Source organism: Budorcas taxicolor, unplaced genomic scaffold (assembly GCF_023091745.1).
Source record: "Budorcas taxicolor isolate Tak-1 unplaced genomic scaffold, Takin1.1 scaffold3143, whole genome shotgun sequence".
Classification (NCBI taxonomy): domain Eukaryota; kingdom Metazoa; phylum Chordata; class Mammalia; order Artiodactyla; family Bovidae; genus Budorcas; species Budorcas taxicolor.
In genome coordinates, this window is record NW_026292054.1 from 1 (window position 1) to 22,850 (window position 22,850).

Consider the following 22,850-nt stretch of genomic DNA (forward strand, 5'->3'; position numbering starts at 1 on the left):
TAGATTTTTTGGTCTACAATGGAAATTTTCTTCGATGGATCCTTTTTTTCTTTTATCTTTTCCCTTTTCTTTTCTAATAAGTAGACAATAAACCTTTAGTGCACTGTTTATAGCATCTAGTAATACTATGGTAATTTTCAATGAGATTTTGCACCATTGATTTACAAACTCATTTTCGTCGTTAGACATGCTACGAGATTTACCCGAGGGAAACATGGTTTTATTCCCCTTTCCTGAGCATTTTAAACTTTCACCCAATCCAGTTTTATTACTTTAAGAGATAAAGTGAAAGTTGGAGACGATATATAGTTTATCATTGCATTTTAAGCTAGTTCCTTTGTTTTTATCTTTTTTTTTAATTTGAGAAGTTAATCTAAAATAAATATAATGATTAAGCATGTAATCTGGATTGTAAATAAGCATTATGGTAGAGAGGTACCGGTTATGCAATGCTTGCTCAAGCAACTTTGTACAACCGAATGTAAGTGTCAAAAAAGAATTAGCCAAATGTATATCAAATATACATATTCAGGGGAATTAACGTTACACATGAGAATTGATTTCGAGACCACTCAGGAGGAAACGACATTAGCATTTCATTAATTCATGTCAACACAAGTGATATATATACCCAATTCATAATTAAAAAGAATAGTTTTAAGAAAACAACATTACATTTCACCATGTTTTGCCACGTCATTATTCTAATATTTGGTAATTACATAAATAACTCTAAATTTTAATAGATGGTGAAATGTACACCATCTTCTCTCCCAACCATTCAAAAACCTAACTTGTAGTTTTTACAGTTGGCACCCGGATTATTCTAGGAAATTACAGCTCGCACCCGGCTTATTCTAGGAATGTGCTGGATCTTCCAATGATCAAATCCTCCAGTATCTGTTCTTTGAAGAAATTGAGGTTGCATCCACAGTAACTCAAGTTGTTGCAAATTCTTAAGCTCTTGCAATCCATCTGGAAGCATTTGTAGACTCAAACATCCCCAGATACTGAGTGTGCGAAGGCATTTCATGGATCCTTTGGGTATTTGACTCCATGTGGTCAAATCTCTTGCATCTAAAATTGCAAATTCCTTGAGTGCTGGAAAGCTCTCTGGTTCACAAATTAACTGATTTCCTTGATAATTGTCTAAAATTTTGACAACTTCCAACCTTGGTAGTTGCCCTAAAGCAATGAAACAAAGTTCATCTAATTCACCATCCCGCAACCTGATATCACTTAGATTTTCATGAGAGGCAATGAAATCTCGTAGTCCAGTGAAGCCCTCTAGTTGGAGCTTCTCAAGAAATGGAGAAGCTGAAAGGTTTCCTAGTTTGATCGGTTTTCTTGTATCATTAACACATGCCCTCAGTTTCAGCGTTTGAAGATTATTCATCATTCCAATAGCAGTAAAGATGTTTGTCCACGACTCTTCAGAGAAAGATATATTCAATTTAGTGAGTTGTGTTGTGCGTCTCAGTTCCCTTGCATGATTAAGATTTAGATGTACTCCATCCCACGATTGGAGTTGAGTAAACTCGAAACTGATGTCTGGCATTTCCTTATACTCTCCAATGAGAAGATGTCTCAATTGCTTCAGCTCTGCTATCCCAGGAACAACATCCCTTTGAGTACCTCAGAATGTCCAACGTTTGCAGGTGGCGAAGTTTCTTTATAGAATCTGGAAGATCTTCGATCAGTTTACTCCATCTCAAACTCAAATATCTCAAATGAATTAAATCCCCCACTTCATCAGGTACATATATCACACAAGCACCTTCTAGGTCCAAAGTCCTTATCAATTTGATGTTCTGTAACATTTGAGACAATGATGAGTAAAACATGACACCGCTACCTGCTACAAGTGAACGTAGCTTTAACTTGTCAGTGTCAAGTTGCACGTTGGGTGCTTTTACATGAATTGCCAAACGCCTCTCATCTTCTACCAGAGTGTTTTGGTGGAGTGATTTTCCGAAATTCTCCTTTGCCATCATGTGAACAGAAACTTCACGCAAGAGGTCATGCATTTGGAAACTTTTAGACTCGTACCTGAATTGTAACATGCTTCTGTTTATGAGCTCATCGAAGTAACCTCTTGCAATGGCTTCTGGTGTTTGTCGATCATCGTTCTTGACGAAGCCCTCAGCTATCCACAGACGTATCAATTTATGGATGCTAATGCGAACAGACTTGGGGAACATTGCACCGTGATAAGAAGCAGGGTTTCAAATGAATTGGTAAATGATGATAACTCAATAACAGGACTCGATTTAGTTGAGCCAGATTCCCCTGCAATTCCAAATAAAGGTGTTGGTGTTGACGGACCTTATCCCATTTTCGCGAATCATCACCTTTGGTTGACATCAACTTGCCAATGGTTAAAATTGCAAGAGGTAAACCATTGCATCTGGCCACGAGTTCTCGTCCAATTCTTTCAATCGAATTGTTGGGACAGCTTCCTGGAGGGGTGTTATTCAAGAAAGCCGCTTTACAGAATAAATCCCAAGATAACTCGGGATTTAATGGATTTAACTTAACATCGGGAGACCCAACCCCATACCCGAGCTGAATGATAAACTTAACAGCTATATCTCCCTGACGACTGGTAACGATAACAGAGGACATATTATTTGCCGGAAGTGGTGCAATATATTCAGTAGTTTCAGGCTTCCAAACATCATCAAGGATGAGGACATACCTTTTCTTCTTCAAGTCATCGCCTATACGCTGTCGGAGCTCATTCTCGCTCAAACCGAGAAGCTCCTCGACTTTTGGGACCGGTTTACCAATGGCTCTGGATATTTCCTTCACCATTGACCTCAAAACCTCAATTGGAGAGGATTGATTCACGGAGACCCAAGCACAGCATTTGATTTCACTATTCATCTTAACTCTTTCAAAAACTTTATTGACAAGAGTCGTCTTCCCTGATCCACCAGGCCCCCACACCGTGATCACCCGCATATAATTCCTCGGCCGCTCAACAAGATCTAGTAGCTCAACAAATTCTGTGTCCATCCCAACTATATGTACGTTCTCGCCACGTTGGTAGTGACCAACTGGAGGACTGCTATCTTCCTCTTCCTCAGCTGCGGTTTGGCCCTCCCCTTGTAGAACCAGCTCTTGCTCTTGCTCTATGCTTTTGACCTTCTGATGGAACTGAAAGCGAAGCTTTGCCGTCTTGATGAAATAGTGCATGAAAGCCCCGATGTTGTTGACTTCACAGAAGTTGCTTGGCTTGTTGGACTCCAGAAGTTCGAACTCTTCTAAAACATCTTCGATGTCGAATGCTGCGTGTCTGGCTTCTTCCACTTTAGCCAGAGTGGTATTTGGCCTTGGATTGAAAGTCAATTTTTTCATCTCTCCAAGTTTATTCGTGAGCTTTTTAATTTCATCATTGAACCCCCATTGAAACTTGATTTCATCAATAGTTGCTTCCTTGAGTTTGTTAACCAGGGGTTCAATGATCTTCCAGACGCAGTCCATGTCTTGATGAGCTTTTTAGTCAACTAGGAATTTGCTTTTTAGTTATTGTGAGAATTCAATCGTTCTTGATTTGCTTCCACAACCTCGTTGCCTTTTTCTAACCAGTCATCTATAAACTTATTTTTGTCTTTTATAACTTAGTCCTAATGTTAACACCTTTTTTAATTTCATTCCCATTGTTTCAAAAAGTGACCTTTTTTTTTTTTGCCACTAAGGTTTGATTTGGTGGTAAAATTACTCGTTTGTTTGTGAGGTTGTAGTATCAATTGCTGCTAGTTACATATGTGTTGTATGACCATAGGCCTCCCTTGAATCAAAAAAAAAAAAAAAAAGTAACCTTTTTAGTCCTTAAAAATTGTAAAAAGTTTCAGTTTAGTCTCTATTGTGAGATTTTAATTGTGACCGGTACATAAAACTTTAGAGAATAAATTGAAAAAAAGTGAAAATATTGGCGACTAAATTGTAATTTTTTGCAAACATTGTGGATTACATGCATCACTTTGAAACAATAGAGAAGAAATTGAAAAAAATGTAAACATTAAGGACTAAGTGAGTCACTTTAAAAAAATAGGGAAGAAATTGAAAAAAAATATAAATATTAAGGGATACTTTTAAAATAACAGAGATAATTTTTTTAAAAAAAAAAATTGCAAATGTGTGGATCATTTGTAAAATTTTATCATTTTCTTTTTGTTCCCTACCGACATTTCTTGGGATTCAAAAAAACCCTAGTTAACCATAAGTTACGAAATGTAGCCACCAACTATGTTATCCTAGAACCCCAAATTTTACTTTCTCTTGATTATGAAGATATTTATTTTATTTATACACGTATTTTATGTGCAAACAGGGTTAATTTTTTAATTGACATATAAATATTCTTTTTAAGTATGGGGAGAGTCAAATGCAAACCATTTGTTAGCCCGTCTCTGGAAACCAAATTAAGCTTGGTATAAGAGTTTAAACTTTGGGAGTTAAATTAATTTTATATCTTTATTTATTTTGGAACAAATTTAGCTAATAGTACCTCCAAATGTCAATACGATTCATGTCCTTGTATGTCCATTTCAAGTTTAAAGCTATTTCCATGAATGCGAGTAGTTGGCAGAGGAGGCGAAAATCTTAAATGGATTTAATGAGCTAGATGTAAATGGTAGTTGAGCGTGCTTTGGTCTATTGCTGGATCCCACTATGCTTATCAGGTTTGGAAGGAAAATATGCAGCCAAAAAGATGTGGATATCAAAGAGAGCCGGGTGGGAATGCAACAAATGAAGATATCTTATTTCCTTAAATTTAAGATATTTGGATCATGTCCGTATATTTAATCATCTTCTATTTTAATTTCATTCTAACAGTTTTTTTACTTATAATAAGATCATGATCTTATTATAAGTAGAAAAATTGTTAGAATGAAATTGAAATAAGAAAATTATTGAAGTGAAACTAAAATAAATATCTGATATAATAAGATCATGATCATATTATAAGTAGGAAAATTGTTAGAATGAAATTGAAATAAGAAAATTATTGAAGTGAAACTAATATAAATATCTGATAAGATATTTATTTTAGTTTCACTCCAACAATTTTCTTATTTTTGAGACTTCATATTTTTATTTTATTCCAATAACTCTCTTTATTTTAGTTGAACATATTATTCTAATGTATTTTTATTTATATTTTTTGGTAAATAGATTTTGGTTTGTTTGTCCATCAATAAACCAACATTAAAAATTAGTATAATATAGTTAACAAATAGACAATTTGATAGTAAACTATAATTAATAAAAATAGATATACTAAACTACAACTAAAATCACATTATTCCGATATTTTTTTTATTTATATATATTTTTTGTTAAATAGTTTTTTTTATTTATATATATTTTTTGTTAAATATTTTTTTTCATTTATATATTTTAATACTTAACCCAATTCTGCTCCCAATATATCAGTTCCCTACTACAAACCCTCCCCACTTCCCTATCACTCCTGCCTTATCTTTTGTTGGGATTTATGTATGTCCTAAAGACCACTAACACTAGTATATCTCATGTAATGGATACTTTTAGTTTATTTTACTAAATCGTTATTTTTTATTAGAAGTATTATTTATATCTCTCTACAATATATGTATGTGTGTATAACGTCCTTGATTCAAGTACCTTAGGTTTGTAGTGGTTATGTACAGAAAGTCTACGTCATGAATCCTTGAATCAAAATCTTGGTTCATGACTTTAAAATAGAGTAGGGCAGTTTATCATAATAAGGTCATAATAATGAGAAAATCTCCTGATGGATAGAGCGATTTACCTTGGTCATTAGAGGCTTTCTGGACTTGTCTTACTAGTGCATGTTTCATGCTTGAACAAGACCGCTGTAGGTGTGACCACTATAACTTAGAGAGATCACTACACCTATTACTATTAAGTGGCTAGTGCTCTTAATCTTGAGCATATGCCTGCAAATGAACTGATGAAGTCAGGGATATGTGTTTTGAAACACTCTAAGTGAGATCCTGACCATAGGTCAACATCTTCATGTGTCGAATGCATGAACTTGATCACTCAGGACATGCATATGCAATATTCAGTCTAATTTGTCATCATGTGGTAAAATAATCACCCCTTTAGGATTATCTAATAGATTGTCTGTAACACCCCGATCCCTCTCGAGACCGGGAGTTCTATCAATCGATCTAATCACAACCTAAATCAAACCCGGGCATAATTTTCAGGGAAAACGGACGGAGTCTCTCCTGTTTCTAGGCAAAATGTAAAACCAGTGATAGCATATAAGTGGACCAATATTATGTCCAAACATTCAAAACCACCTCAAGGCCATCCGAGTCTCGGTTCTCAACAATTTAAATTCAGCAAGTATACATACATTTCCAATTTAAAAGCTAACCTATCTCTTTTCATTTTTGACAAGTACATTCGAACTAGACGGTTAAACCATACTAAGCTACTGCATAAAATAAACTATCATGCCATTCTAACTCTTTTCCTTTGGACATTACAGACATGCATTGAAGTTAAGCTATGCTAACTGATTACATAAACTAGCTTATCAATTCACCTCAGCTACTTAGCTAAATTTAAATTACATTTCTTTTGACAATAAATACAAACAACATATGAACATACATCTTTACAAACTTCGACACTCAAGCCACATAGGCACGCAAGACAACTCTTCAGGCAACGAACTTTCACGAAATAACGAACTTTCCAGCTAACATGACATTTCCTGAAATGTGGTGGTGAGGAGTGAGTATACACAACACGTATACTCAGTGAGGGCGAGACAGATATCGAATTGGAGAGAAAGAAAGTCGTGCAATGCAAATAAGACAGTTAAGCAATATAACTGATAAATAAGCAATCAAGACAAACAATCAATACAATAACCAATTACTGAAACCATTAACACAACCATTCAAAGCTATACCACACTCTGAAGGCTATGGTTCACTCATACGAGCAATGTACCATTTCACGAGCGATACATCAATCTCGAGCTTGATGTTGACAACGATGACAATAAGCGCGCAACCACCTTATAACACCAGTTTGGAATACCCCGGAAGTATCCATCAATCTACGACCCAAATCTCCTTGGGAGGCAACCCAAGCGAGAAGAGGGAATAGCTACGGAGCTAGAGCAACCAACACTGGCAACCCGAGGCTACCCAGAGAGGCCCATCACTCACGCGCTGACACTATGCAATGCAAGACTCGATACAAGGCGATAAACGAGCGATAGCACAACAATACAGAATAGAGGAGATAAATGAGATATCAAGCATTATCAACAATTGTTAAACATTTCAATCAATAATCAACTCTAACAAGCGTAATAAGCATTAACAAGCATTTACAATCAAACAAGTAACAAGAACAACACCAACTAACATTATCAAGCAATAACAAGTATTCTATAGGCATTATAAGCATTCTATAGGCAACATAAGCATTCTATAAGCAATATTCTATGAAAACACACAAAATCATGAAAATGACCCCAACTTACCAAACTCTACTACTTTCAAACGAGCCACGAGTTTTGGAAACCGACTTCACCAATCCTCCTAGGTCACTATAAGGCACGTCTAAAGACCCCGAAACCCTACTTAACCCTGGAATTCACGCAAAGTCCCGATTTCCCCCTTTGCTCATTTGAACTACAACTATACTAACGAAACACCCAACCAATGCCATAATCGCACCAAAAGTGCTTCCATGGCCTCCCGAAACAATGTCATCAAGCAAAATGAGAAAACGCTAAACTCGACCTAAATGACCCCGACTTTCACCAAGGCGTTTTTCTCATTTTTTCCGTTAGGCAACCTAAAAAAATCATGCATTTAGGCATTCTAGCATACCTAGCACCTTTTCACATCAACAGACAGCATAACAACGCAACTTTATCGTTTCAAGGGTTTACTATTCACAAAATACTATTCAACTAACAATTTATATTCAATTTCAACATTCAACCGCAGAAAATGTTAAAAAGCTATAAATACGTGTTCTACGATTGCTAGGGAATATACTTTAAGCAATGAAACAGACAAAATAACAACCTACGGTTAAATCACAAAAATTAAAGTTTATGTTCAACATTTTCAAATGCGCAAATAACGATGAAACCCTCACCTTAGACGCTCCTAGACACTAGGGAAACCTCGTAGGATGCCTCGGAAACCACCCCGTGCAAGCTCACGCGAAGATTTGATGATTTGTTTTGAAATTTTTTTCTTTCTTTTTCTCTTTCTTTTCCTCATGGCTTCAAGCCTTTCTTCTCTGTTTTTTTCGTTTGCATTCTGCTTATTTAGGAAAAAAAATGACAAGAAGTCAAAGGTCAAAGATTCGGTCAACCCGCTAAACCAAAATAGCTATGCGCGACCTTACGAAAACGGCCATAACTTCTTCTAGAAAACTCCAATTCACGAACGGTTTGAAGCCTCAGAAACTAGACTCATAGAGCTTTCCAACCATATATAATTTGCTACCTAACTCTTCCCCAATTGGTTCAGATTTACTTCCAAATTTGACCCAAAATTTGACTAACTTAACATTGCATTTTTTTATTTCTAATCCCAAGTTTGCCTTTTATTAAACATTTCAAAAATTTTCACCTTGTCCTAGTTGGTCAATGTAGATGAAAAGTCAACTAGTTTGGTCAAAGAAGGTGAAAGGTCAATAAAATACAATTTAAATGAACTTTAAATGCTATTGAATACATGCCAGGTTCGGGGTATCACATTGTCCAAAACTAAGCAATTAGTGGTATAACTTGTTGTAGCTATATTAGATATTAGACTTGTTGGTTGCAAGATCAAGTGTACAATGTTTCGAGGATGATTAATTCTTGAATTAGAAGTCAAAGGAGAGGATGCAATAAAAGGATTGATAGTACAAGGTACAAGACCTTGTCTTGATTGTGGGTATTTCATAGATGGGCATTTTGATTATTTGCTTAATAGGTCAAAGACAAGGGTTATATCTTGGCACGACAAGTTTATGTTAGATATAGTGTTTGTCTTAAAGTGTCGCCATAACTCTTTGGAAGGATAAGTTAGGGGTAAAATAGTCATAATGCATTATGGGTTTAGCAAGTACAATATTTTAGTTTTGGATGTAGGATGATCAAAAACACTTTTTTGGATTAATTTGAATCAAGCTACAAATAACTTGTGAACGAATTTGGACATGCTATATGAGGAAGTTTTTTTAATTTCTTTTTGTAATTTTAGTTTAATTTCTTTGAACATTAAGGAATATTTCATAGTTTAGTGTAGGATTTTTTATATAATAGTCTCGATTTTATAGTTTTAAACTTGGTGTTAATGGTTTAATGCTTTATATATTTAGATGATTTATGTTCTTCATTATTTATTGTCTATTATTTTACTATGCTTGTAATTAATATGTGTATGCTCAATCACATAAATATAGATTTAGACTTTATTACAAAAATATAATTTGTACTGTAGTTTTTTACACTTGATTAATTGATATGTTAGTCTAGGAATTGAGGACAAATCTACACTCCAAGATAAAGAACATGGAGATAGCGTTGTACTTCCAAGCTAGGTTTAACATTGTAATAGATTAACAAATTAGGCTTGTATACTAATCCCATATCAAAATATGAAAATCCTAAGTTTGTACTTAGAATTCAAATTTTACATAGGAATCCAATCTCTAAATATTTCCAATTGTATTTACATTCCAGCTTTAACATCCATGTTTTAATTTAGCTTTTTTATTTTTATTTGTATTAGTTTTAGCTCACAATACCAAACAATCATCTGATTTACCAACAATCATTTAGGCACTTTACACATACTTTTTCACAAACTTCTAACTACTTCTTTGTGGATTCAACCAGTACTTAGTACACTACACTACAAAAATTGTTGCACTTGTGAGTTAAAACTTGTGTTATAATTGAACTTACTGTAGGTTAAGCACATCAATATATACAGATCACATATATAATATAACCTACAAAAACTAAAAGGATAATGCCTAATAAACTACCTAAAATTACACTTCTACCCAATGTTAATTAACCCATTAGTATGTATTCAATGATTATGTAAGTTATATTTAATCATCTTATTGTGTATGATTTTAGATTCATTTTATTTTTGTGCTTTTTCGACATTTAAATTGATATTTTCATTGTATTTTTATTGTGTATGATTTTAGATTCATTTTATTTTTGTATTTTTTAGACATTTAAATTGATATTTTCATTGTATTTTTTAGGTTAGTTTTCTATGTAAATAAGGTAAAATATTTCTATAACTACTAAACTATCTCTTCAGTCATGTCTTGACCATCAAATTTTTTTTGGTCCTATTTTGGTCATTCATCTATCAATTAGGTTTTATTTTAGTCATTCTGTCAAATTTTTTTTTTTGTTGAAATAGGCCAACTGTTAAGGGTAAAATCATAAATTAATTAAATAAATTATATTTTTGCCACCAAATTAAACTAATTTACATTTTACTTAACATGTTATTTTAATCATTTATAAATATAAACTCCATTTGTCTCCAAACTAAAGTCCCTATTCACTTTTTATTCAAAATGATTTTTGGAAAAAAATTATGTTTTATCAATTTTACTAAGATATTTCAATGGAACAAATAACTAGATTAAAAGTATTATCAGGATATGTAAAATTTTAAGAAAGTAAAATTCATGAAATTCTTTAAAAAAAATATAAACCTTCTTTTTTTAAAAAAAACAATCAATTTCGGGTTTAGTTGTTCTCTTTTTTTATTATTATTTTCAGTTTCAGTTTTAGATAGTAATTTTTAAAACCATTCGGTTTCAGTTTTAATTTCGGGTTTAGGTTAGGCTAAACTGTTTCAATTTCAATTTTTCAAATTTTCACAATTAACCGATACGTTGCCATCCTTACCAACGATTATAAAAATGTTTTTCCTTTTTTACGTTGTGACCCTTGCAATATTTTTTCTAATTCACAACACTTAATTTTTTAGCATAACCCCCTTCAACGATTATAAGATATCAAAATGACCCCGACCAGTTATGTTTTGTGTTTAATTGTTTGTTGACATTTCATTTTATTAAAATTTTACATTATTGAATTTATATTTATATGAATGGCTAGAAGTGTACCTTTCAGTGGTAGACCTATTCAATGTTGAGGCGGTGCAAGTGCACCCCGTCAACTTGAAAAAAAAAAACATTTTTTTTTTCTTTTTTTTTTCAAAAACTATTGTATTTTACAGTTTTATCTTATGATGACACACCCTGACATCTCTCACTGCACGAGTTCATCCCCTGAACTTGAGTGTTTGAGTCCACCATTGGTACCTTTACATCGTCAATCTTCCCATGCTCCACACCAATCTATCCATTATATAACTTATACAAGCCATTTTATTGCATAAATTGGATTTGCTTAGGTGTTAATATTAGTGAACAAAATTGTTATGAGCAATAAGCACAATTATTCAAAAACAAACTATCAGCAGATATTTTGTGATACGCTTTACGAAATTTTTGCATCAACTTATGTAGAGAAACCAATCATTTCAAGTTTAGTTTTTGCAAGTGAAAATCCAAATTGTCAAGTCGGCTCAAATAGGGTTTAAAAGTATACATTTAAGCTTTCAAGTATTGATCTTAACAACTGAGAAAATAATTAATGATTTAATCCCTGATAATCGATAGAAAAAAAAGTGAGAAAATAATTACATTTTCAAAGAAACTACTCAAGGGTTGTTTTCCTCTCAGCTCACTAACTCCTCAAAAATTGTTTTCCCTCAGCTCGTTATTTTAAAGGTAAATTACGCATATAATCCCTATTGTTTACAAATTTTTTTAAGTTGGTCATTAATGTTCTAAAAAATCATATTAGTCCCAAATATTTACAAAAGTGATTCAAAATAATTTTTATTGTTTAACACTAACCAATTTAGTCCTTATTATTTTCTAAAAAAAATTTCAATTTAGTCCCCAAATAAGGTCACATGTAGGGACTAAATTGAATTTAAAAAAAAAATAATAGGGACTAATTCGAATTCTTTGAAAAATAATAAGGACCAAATTGATTAATTTTGAATAATAAGGACTATTTTAAATCACTTTTGTAAACATTAGAGACTAATATAATTTTGTTAAAATATTAAAAACTAACTTAAAAAATGTATAAATAATAACGAGTATATGCATAATTTACCTTATTTCAATGACATTCTATACTCTGTTCTCCTATAGTATTGGCCTCTACTAGTATCTACAGGCATTCCAAGCTTCAACAGTATTCTGGGAATGTGTTGGATCTTCAAATGATCAGGTCCTCCAGTATTAGTTCTTTGAAAAAATTCTGGTGGCATGAAGGGTAAACACAACTTTTGCAAATTCTCAAGCTCTTGCAATCCATCTGGGAGCATCTCTAGACTCTTACAGCATTCGATGGTGAGTTCGCGAAGCCATTTCATTGATCCCTTGGGTATTTGATTCCATGTGGTCAGATTTTTGGCCTGAGAAATCTTAAATTCCTTGAGTTCTGCAAAGCTGTTTGGTTCGCAAACCAATTGTTTTCCTTTATAAGCGAAGAAGAGTTTGAGAATTTCTAGTCTTGGCAATTGTCCCAAAGTAATGAAAGATTGCTCAGATAAGACTCCACTGTGTAGCGTGATTTCTCGTAAGCAGTCGTGAGAGACGATAGAATCAGGAAGTCCAGCAAACGCAACTAGTGTGAGTTTCTCAAGATATGAAGAAACTGAAAGGTTTTTTAATTTGAGTGTTTCCCGACTACGAGGTGATGGCTTCAGTTTCAGTGTCTGAAGATTTGTCATCTTTCCAATAGCAACATATATTTCTTTCCAGGACTCTTCTCCTGTGGCAGATATATTCAATTTGGTTAGCTGTGTTGTGAATCTCAATTCCATTGCTTGATTGAAATTTAGATGTACTCTATCCAAGGATTGTAGTTGAGTAAACTGCGAAGTAGTGCCATCTGGAAATTTCAAATACCTCTTTAATATATCGAAATCATTAATCAAAAGATGTCTCAATTGCTTGAGCTCTGCTATCCTTGCAACGACACATTTCATTCTGTTACCTCGAACGTCTAAGGTTTGCAAGTGGTGCAGATTCTTAATAGAATTCGGAAGATTCTGGATCATTGTCCACCCTAAACCAAATATCTCAAATGAATTAAATCCCCCACTTGATCAGGTACATTGTTTAACTCAGTGACACCTTCCATGTCTAAAGTCGTAATCAATTTGATGTTTTGTAACTGTAATGGCCCGAACCAACACTCCCACGCTTGCAGGATACTCCATGGGCTTAGGGCCCAAGCGAGCACCGAGGCCATGGTGAGTGGGCCCGAAAGCGCACTATGCACGTATTGTCCGCTTTGGGGCCCATACCCCTCATGGTTTTGTCGCCTCCCAGCCACTGCCAAGAAAACGCGCGTAAACAATACAAAGAGACTTCCCCTTATATCAAGCCGCCTAAAGACCTCCGCGTCCGATGTGGGATATTATACCTACCCCCCTTGGGGACCCAGCATCCTCGCTGGCCATGCGAACGCGTCGGCTCTGATACCACCTGTAACACTCCGATCCCTCACAAGACTGGAGGCTCTAATAGCCATGCTAATCACAACCCAATTCCAAACCCCAGCCACAAAATTTAGGGGAAAACAGACAGAGTTTCTACTATATGTAGGTCTATCTAAAAACCTACCAACAGTCACATACAAGACCTGAATCACAATCAACCATTCATAACCTAGCTTTCAAGATTCATAAAGCCAACCAGCTCCTCAATGCCATCCAAGCCTTGGAACCCAACATCATATCACACAAGCATGGAAAATCAAATCCATTGAAGTTCTATCTTTTTAATCCACTTATCATACCACTCTATATTATCAATCAAGCTTTCTTATAATTTGTGTCCAACCCACTAACTAGTTTTCATCGTCCACACAAGCATGCACTACTAAGTAATAAAGTAAAGCAAATAAAAGATATTACAAACCCACTAGTACCTAATCACCAAACAAACTAAAACTTTAATATTACATTCCTTTATATAACATAAATACATACATGGGCACAAAATCTCAAATACAATACAAGCATATCATGATCACATTCTTCTATGTTTTACACACCAATAGAGCAAGCAGGTCACACAAGAGGCAATCCAGTCTTCAGCTTTTCTTGAAATATGTTGAAAAAAGGAATGAGTAACCAGGTTACTCAGTGAAGGAGGTGATGCAACATACCAGGCGTGCATTATGATATGCAGATACAAGAAATCATATATTTAACATAACAACAAGATTAAATAGCAAGTAGTTAACCACATTAAAAAGGATACGGTTCCACTTCAAGTATTCAATCACGAGCCATGAGCCACGAACTTCACGCAAGTGCCGGCAAACCCCAAACACCAACAAGTTGGGATACTCCGGATGTATCCCGATCCTACGACCCTTTCTCCTGAGGTAGGTCCATGCCCAGCAGGTGAACCACGCCTATGCGGTAGTGGAGTATGCCTCAGCGAGAATGGAATAGGCACCATGGTAGTCGAGGGAACACGGCAAGCCCGACGCCGCCCGTGTTTCTCGACGCTACCATGTCTGAAAAGGTTGCACAATCCCGAGTAACGAATCATGAATCTCATTTTCAAATCAAGTGGGGAGGTAGCAAAGTAGGCTAGCCTCACCCCATACATATCATATAACACATTTGATAATCAAAAACAACAATTATAGCAATATAAATAATTACCCTTGCAACTAATTCAAGTAGTTCGCAAGATAGCATGAAAATAGTACATATAAACTTTATCCATTTAGATTAAATCATATAATAAAATAAACTAATATGTACAAAAGGAATGAAGACTCCTTCACCTTGGATTAAGCCAAGCATGCAAGAAACTAACTTACATTTACTCCGACCTCCTTGAATCCACTCAAATGTGCAACCCCTAGTTATTCACATAAGTATAATACTTAGACATCAAAACTAGTATAATACTATGCAAGTAAATTAACATAACACCATAACAATTGATTATACCAACTCCAACTTGACTATTATGCAAATTCAACACACAACAATAGAAGTTCCATAATCACTTGTATATTTTATATTATCACATAGCCCAAGTAGTCATACAAGTAACCAAACATTAGTAGGTGAAACAGTGGCACATATAAAATGACTAAAGTTAGCAACTAGTAGCAAAAGTTTAGCTATAACTATTGGCAACTAATTCTCTTCAACGACCAAGCTAGCTTTGCAAATAAACTATAAGCTCACTAAAGCTCAATTATTCATACACTTAATCAACTATTGATAATCTAAACATTAACACATGGAAATGAGTATAACTAACAGCTCATAATAAGTTGACTACAACTATTTGATAATTAAATTTCCCTTGCATTATTTCACATTAAAGTCGAGACATACTTTCTTTAATTCAATGTTAAGTAACATGCCAAGATATTTCTTATGGTTTCCTAGTTTGCTACTCTCCATAAGTATGCTAGTCTCAAGCATTAAGTTAGGTTGTCTATTCAGGCTACGATTTAGTTACACTAACCAACATGTACCACATTCTCTAGCCTTCCTTAAACTCCCTAGTTAACATTTCTACAATTCAACTTCATTATTAATTTATTTCCAAACAAGAACTTACCCAATGCCTTACTAACACGCCTATCTTTATTCACTACCTAATAACTTTAGCTTAGTCATAGTTCAAACTAATTCTAAACTCTCATTACACAAAGACATATAGTAGTACATTTTAGTCTAGTCTAGTCCTATATTATCTAGACTAACTTGCAACCTATACACACGAGGACAAGGGAAATGAAAAAAAAAACGCTGGTAGGAACTGTCCAGCTCACGCCTATTCACATGTTTCTTGGAAATCATCCAAAAAAGAGTACTTAGAGCTAGAAATTGGCCAAACCTTAGAAATACACTTTCGTTCAACTATGAGTCTACTACAACATATCCAAAATTCAGATAATTTAGTCAACATTTGCTAGGTCAAATTGGTCCTACAACTCAGGTATGCAAATCTGTCCAATTTATCCAGATTTTTCAAACTCACGTTTTTGCAATTACTTCACTATAAAACTAATTTTAAAGCTCTACTACACAGGAATCATCATATATACTCATATATAACATTTAAGACAAGGAAAATCTAACATATAACATGTTATGTAAACTTCATTAAACACCAACTAAATTATTATCCATCAATTCTTTTCACAAAAGCAAGACAAGGTAGAAATTTAAGTAGTACCAATAACTATTTCAAGAATCCAAGAAGGATAACTTCAACCTTTACTTAGGCATCACTTTAGCATGTACATGAGTCTAATTACTCTTGATTATCTAAATGGCAAGTCACTATACATAATTCATCACATTAAACATTCACCCAACGTTCAACTTATTTAAACATTCAATGCACATAGTTCACGTTAGTCACATATTAAACATTTAACATTCAATGCAACTAATATTTATTTAACCCTCACGCCACTTAAGCACTCTCTCCAAACATGTAATTGTTACCCTCAAGCCTTCAACTACCTATAATCTACCATTATTCAGCTCAAATTATCCTTTAGTGCAACATTAATCACTTAGCTATATAAACTGAAATTTCTAGCTGCATTTGCTTAATTTTATAGGTCCAATTAGCAGCTTTAATGACCTATAAAACTTCTGAAATTTCACAGACATGTAGTTCGTCAAGTGTAGATGGGTTTAGCCTCAAACGGTTCCCAATTCAGAGTTAAACTCATCAAGTTATGGCCTTTAGAAAATCAGTACGCAAAACTGCCCCTGCATCAACAGGTGAATCTGACCGTACTGTTTTGGCTCTATAAATGCACCTAAACGATAGAATTTAACATTCCACATAAAAGAGAAGTTGTTCTTTAAGGTCTTGGTCATATTGTGTAAAAACATCAGCTCATTCCAACATCGTTTGCTACCTTAAATCTGCTCTGAACCTCAGTTTCTCAAATCTGTCCGAAAATCACATTTTGTACTCTTTGTTCCATTTTGATATTTTCATGCACTAAGCTAACTACAAGCAATATACTAGCATACAAAGCACTTTCATTCCTCACTTAGAACTTATAGCAAACACATGATCTTCATCTAGTTGAACAAGCTAGCAATGTAATATCTACAACATGATCAACTAGCAAAGCTTGATATTCACACACAAAATCATTTCTAGAACTTGTTTCATGCCATATATCATTTCTATTTGCATTCCTACATCCATGAATCATTCAACTACAACTAGACAACATTTTATAAGCAAGAATTAACACTAGAAATGCATAGGAGAATGAAATCCCTCACATATTCTTGGCTAGAACAAGCTCAAACTCCTTCTTCTTCTCTTCTTTCTTCTTTTTTTTTTTCTCTCTTTCTTCTTCTCTTGTGTGTGTGTGTTTCAACCGTGTGTTAGTGTATGTGCAGAGATCTGAATGTGTGTGTGTGTTTGTGTATTATTTGTTTTATATTTTGGTAGGTAGGATTTTAAGACAAGTTATTGACCAAAAGGCCCTCCTAACTAAATGTTATCTACTAGTTTGTCATTCTATTGAAATCTAACTAAGTTAATTGCTCTATTGTTTACGGTAACGTTTATTTATTTACTACTATTCCTAAATCACTAAAATGCTCGTGAATGCAAATAAATGCACGTAAATCAAAGAATATGATATTTTATGCAAACAAGTATATGTAAATACTTAAAGTAGACATATAAATACATGCCCATTAATAAAATAATTATATGCGCGGGCTGGGTTGTGACATTCTCCTCCCCTTAAAACAATTGCGTCCTTGCAGTTCTTCCTTCATAACATCTCTGCACCTAAAACTGCAATGACTCTGGTCCAAGTATACGAGATGAGGCACCGGATGCCAAATTCTGAACACCGTCATTGAATACCCAAGGTCACATGCCAAATACCGATTATGAACTTTGCACGAGAATATCTATCCTCCAGTAAAATACCTTAGAGAAGTATCATATGAGAATTTCCGAGTAAAGATGCCAATGAAAGCTTTGAATCAGATATCCCAAATAAGGAACCTAAACAAGACTTATGAGAAACCCCGAGGGAGAAGGCCAAATAAAGGTCCCGATAAAGAATACCACTCTGAAGTTCGATTATGAATCCCTCTGAATGTAAATACCATAGAGAAATACCAATAAGAACTACTGAAGAAATTTATGAATAAGATCCTCTAAATAGAAATTCCAGAGAAAGCTACAAATTATGACTACTGAATAGGAATACCGATAAGAATTCCAATAAGGATGCCACCAAGAATTCCGATAAGAACACCATGAAAGATTCCACATAAATATTTCGAGCACCATATAAGAATTCCACGAGAGTACCGAATAAGAATCCTCGTGGTTAAATTCCAATTGTCGAACACAAACGCAAAAAGGGATACCAATCATGAACTCAAATAGGCCTCTGGTTAATGGTTCCCTTCTCCTGTTGGTCTACATTCCCGAAAGATCTGCCATTGATCATCTCTTTATAAGGGATAGTTTATTTACCAACTCACGGGTAATAAATGTATACATGCAGTGATAAGCATATAAGGGACATACATTAACAAATATGTCACATAAAAGCACACATAGTCACATATTTACATATATCAACTATTTTTCACTTATTACACAGATAAGTCTCAGAGGTGCACATTGAATCACATAATTAAACATATCACACACTCTTCATAATTCACAAAAGTATAACTCATAAGAACACATTTTCATTCAAGCAAACACAATCCCACATGCAAGCACATACCTAATCAAAACACACTTCACATGCACTCATTTACGGGTTGCTACCCAATAGACCGAGGACCTTGCCAAGACTGAGAGCTATCTAAGCTCTGATACCACCTTTGTAACACCCCGAACCAACACTCCCACGCCTGCAGGATACTCCCTGGACTTAGGGCCCAAGCGAGCACTGAGGCCATGGCGAGTGGGCTCGGAAGTGCACTATGCACGTATTATCCGCTTTGGGGCCCATACCCCTCACGGTTTTGTCGCCTCTCAGCCACTGCCAGGAAAACATGCGTACACGATACAAGGAGACTTCCCCTTATATTAAGCAGCCCAAAGACCTCCGCGACTCCGATCCCTCATGAGACCGGAGCCTCTAATAGCCATGCTAATCACAACCCAATTCTAAACCCCAGGCACGAAATTTAGGGAAAAACGGATAGAGTTTCCCCTATATGTAGGTCTATCTACAAACCTGCCAACAGTCACATACAAGACTTGAATCACAATCAACCATTCATAACCTAGCTTTCAAGATTCATAAAGCCAACCAGTTCCTCAATGCCATCCAAGCCTTGGAACCCAACATCATATCACACAAGCATGCAAAATCAAATCTATTGAAGTTCTATCTTTTTAATCCACTTATCATATCACTCTATATTATCAATCAAGCTTTCTTATAATTTGTGTCCAACCCACTAACTAGTTTTCATCGTCCACACAAGCATGCACTACTAAGTAATAAAGTAAAGCAAATAGAAGATATTACAAGCCCACTAGTACCTAATCATCAAACAAACTAAAACTTTAATATAACATTCCTTTATATAACATAAATACATACATGGGCACAAAGTCTCAAATACAATACAAGCATATCATGATCACATTCTTCCATGTTTTACACACTGATAGAGCAAGCAGGTCACACAAGAGGCAATCCAGTCTTCAGCTTTTCCTGAAATATGTTGAAAAGAGGAATGAGTAACCAGGTTACTCAGTGAAGGAGGTGATGCAACATACCATGCGTGCATTATGATATGCAGATACAAAAAATCATATATATAACATAACAACAAGATTAAATAGCAAGTAGTTAACCACATTAAAAAGGACACAGTTCCACTTCAAGTATTCAATCACGAGCCACGAGCCACGAACTTCACGCAAGTGCCAGCAAATCCCAAACACCAACAAGTTGGGATACTCCAGATGTATCCCAATCCTACGACCCTTTCTCCTGAGGTAGGTTCATGCCCAGCAGGTGAACCACGCCTCTGGGGTAGTGGAGTATGCCTCAGCGAGAAAGGAATAGGCACCATGGTAGTCGAATGAGCACTGCAAGCCCGACGCCGCCCGTGTTTCTCGACGCTACCATGTCTGAAAAGTTTGTGCAACCCTGAGTAACGAATCACGAATCTCATTTTCAAATCAAGTGGGAAGGTAGCAAAGTAGGCTAGCCTTACCCCATACATATCATATAACACATTTGATAATCAAAGAGAACAATTCTAGCAATATAAACAATTACCCTTGCAACTAATTCAAGTAGTTCGCAAGATAGCATGAAAATAGTACATATAAACTTTATCCATTTAGATTAAATCATATTATAAAATAAACTAATATGTACAAAAGGAATGAAGACTCCCTCACATTGGATTAAGCCAAGCATGCAAGAAACTAACTTACATTCACTCCAACCTCCTTGAATCCACTCAAATGTGCAACCCCTAGTTATTCATATAAGTATAATACTTAGGCATCAAAACTAGTATAATACTATGCAAGTAAATTAACATAACACCTTAACAATTGATTATACCAACTCCAACTTGACTATTATGCAAATTCAACACACAACAATAGAAGTTCCATAATCACTTATATATTTCATATTATCACATAGCCCAAGTAGTCATACAAGTAACCAAACATTAGTAGGTGAAACAGTGGTACATATAAAATGACTAAAGTTAGCAACTAGTAGCAAAAGTTTAGCTATAACTATTGGCAACTAATTCTCTTCAATGACCGAGCTAGCTTTGCAAATAAACTATAAGCTCACTAAAGCTCAATTATTCATACACTTAACCAACTATTGATAATCTAAACATTAGCACATAGAAATGAGTATAACTAACAGCTCATAATAAGTTGACTACAACTATTTGATAATTAAATTTCCCTTGCATTATTTCACATTAAAGTCGAGACATACTTTCTTTAATTCAATGTTAAGTAACATGCCAAGATATTTCTTATGGTTTCCTAGTTTACTACTCTCCATAAGTATGCTAGTCTCAAGCATTAAGTTAGGTTGTCTATTCAGGCTACGATTTAGTTATACTAACCAACATGTACCACATTCTCTAGCCTTCCTTAAACTCCCTAGTTAACATTTCTACAATTCAACTTCATTATTAATTTATTTCCAAACAAGAACTTACCCAATGCCTTACTAACACGCCTATCTTTATTCACTACCTAATAACTTTAGCTTAGTCATAGTTCAAACTAATTCTAAACTCTCATTACACAAAGACATATAGTAGTACATTTTAGTCCAGTCTAGTCCCATATTATCTAGACTAACTTGCAACCAATACACACGAGGACAAGGGAAAGGAAAAAAAAAAACGCTGGCAGGAACTGTCCAGCTCACGCCTATTCACATGCTTCTCGGAAATCATCCAAAAAAGAGTACTTAGAGCTAGAATTTGGCCAAACCTTAGAAATACACTTTCGTTCAACTATGAGTCTACTACAACATATCCAAAATTCAGATAATTTAGTCAACATTTGCTAGGTCAAATTCGTCCTACAACTCAGGCATGCAAATCTGTCCAATTTTTCCAGATTTTTCGTAACTCATGTTTTTGCAATTACTTCACTATAAAACTAATTTTAAAGCTCTACTATACAGGAATCATCATATATACTCATATATAACATTTAAGATGAGGAAAATCTAACATATAACATGTTATGTACACTTCATTAAACACCAACTAAATTCTTATCCATCAATTCTTTTCATAAAAGCAAGACAAGGTAGAAATTTAAGTAGTACCAATAACTATTTCAAGAATCCAAGAAGGATAACTTCAACCTTTACTTAGGCATCACTTTAGCATGTACATGAGTCTAATTACTCTTAATTATCTAAATGGCAAGTCACTATACATAATTCATCACATTAAGCATTCACTCAACGTTCAACTTATTTAAACATTCAATGCACATAGTTCACGTTAGTCACATATTAAACATTTAACATTCAATGCAACTAATATTTATTTAACCCTCACGCCACTTAAACACTCTCTCCAAACATGTAATTGTTACCCTCAAGCCTTCAACTACCTATAATCTACCATTATTCAGCTCAAATTAGCCTTTAGTGCAACATTAATCACTTAGCTATATAAACTGAAATTTCTAGCTGCATTTGCTTAATTTTACAGGTTCAATTATCAGCCTTAATGACCTTTAAAACTTATGAAATTTCACAGACATGTAGTTCGTCAAGTGTAGATGGGTTTAGCCTCAAACGGTTCCCAATTCGAAGTTAAACTCATCAAGTTATGCCCTTTAGAAAATCAGTGCGCAAAACTGCCCCTGCATCAACGGGTGAATCTGACCCTACTGTTTCGGCTCTATAAATGCACCTAAATGACAGAATTTAACATTCCACATAAAATAGAAGTTGTTCCTTATGGTCTTGGGCATATTGTGTAAAAAAATAAGCTCATTCCGACATCGTTTGCTACCTCAAATCTACTCTGAACCTCAGTTGCTCAAATCTGTCTGAAAATCACATTTTGTACCCTTTGTTCCGTTTTGATATTCTCATGCACTAAGCTAACTACAAGCAATATACTAGCATACAAAGCACTTTCATTCCTCACTTAGAACTTATAGCAAACACATGATCTTCATCTAGTTGAACAAGCTAGCAATGCAATATC

The 22,850-nt window shown here is 34.7% G+C and overlaps 1 protein-coding gene across 1 annotated transcript; it reads right to left on the reverse strand.

Moving 5' to 3' along the window:
- Positions 1 to 1,562: 1,562 nt before the first annotated feature.
- Positions 1,563 to 3,486, reverse strand: LOC128071264 (uncharacterized). Its single transcript, XM_052664155.1, has 2 exons — positions 2,326 to 3,486; positions 1,563 to 2,189 (listed from the first exon to the last, which is right to left on the reverse strand). The coding sequence occupies exons 1-2, from the start codon at positions 3,484 to 3,486 to the stop codon at positions 1,563 to 1,565; spliced, it is 1,788 nt and encodes a 595-aa protein (XP_052520115.1).
- Positions 3,487 to 22,850: the final 19,364 nt, after the last annotated feature.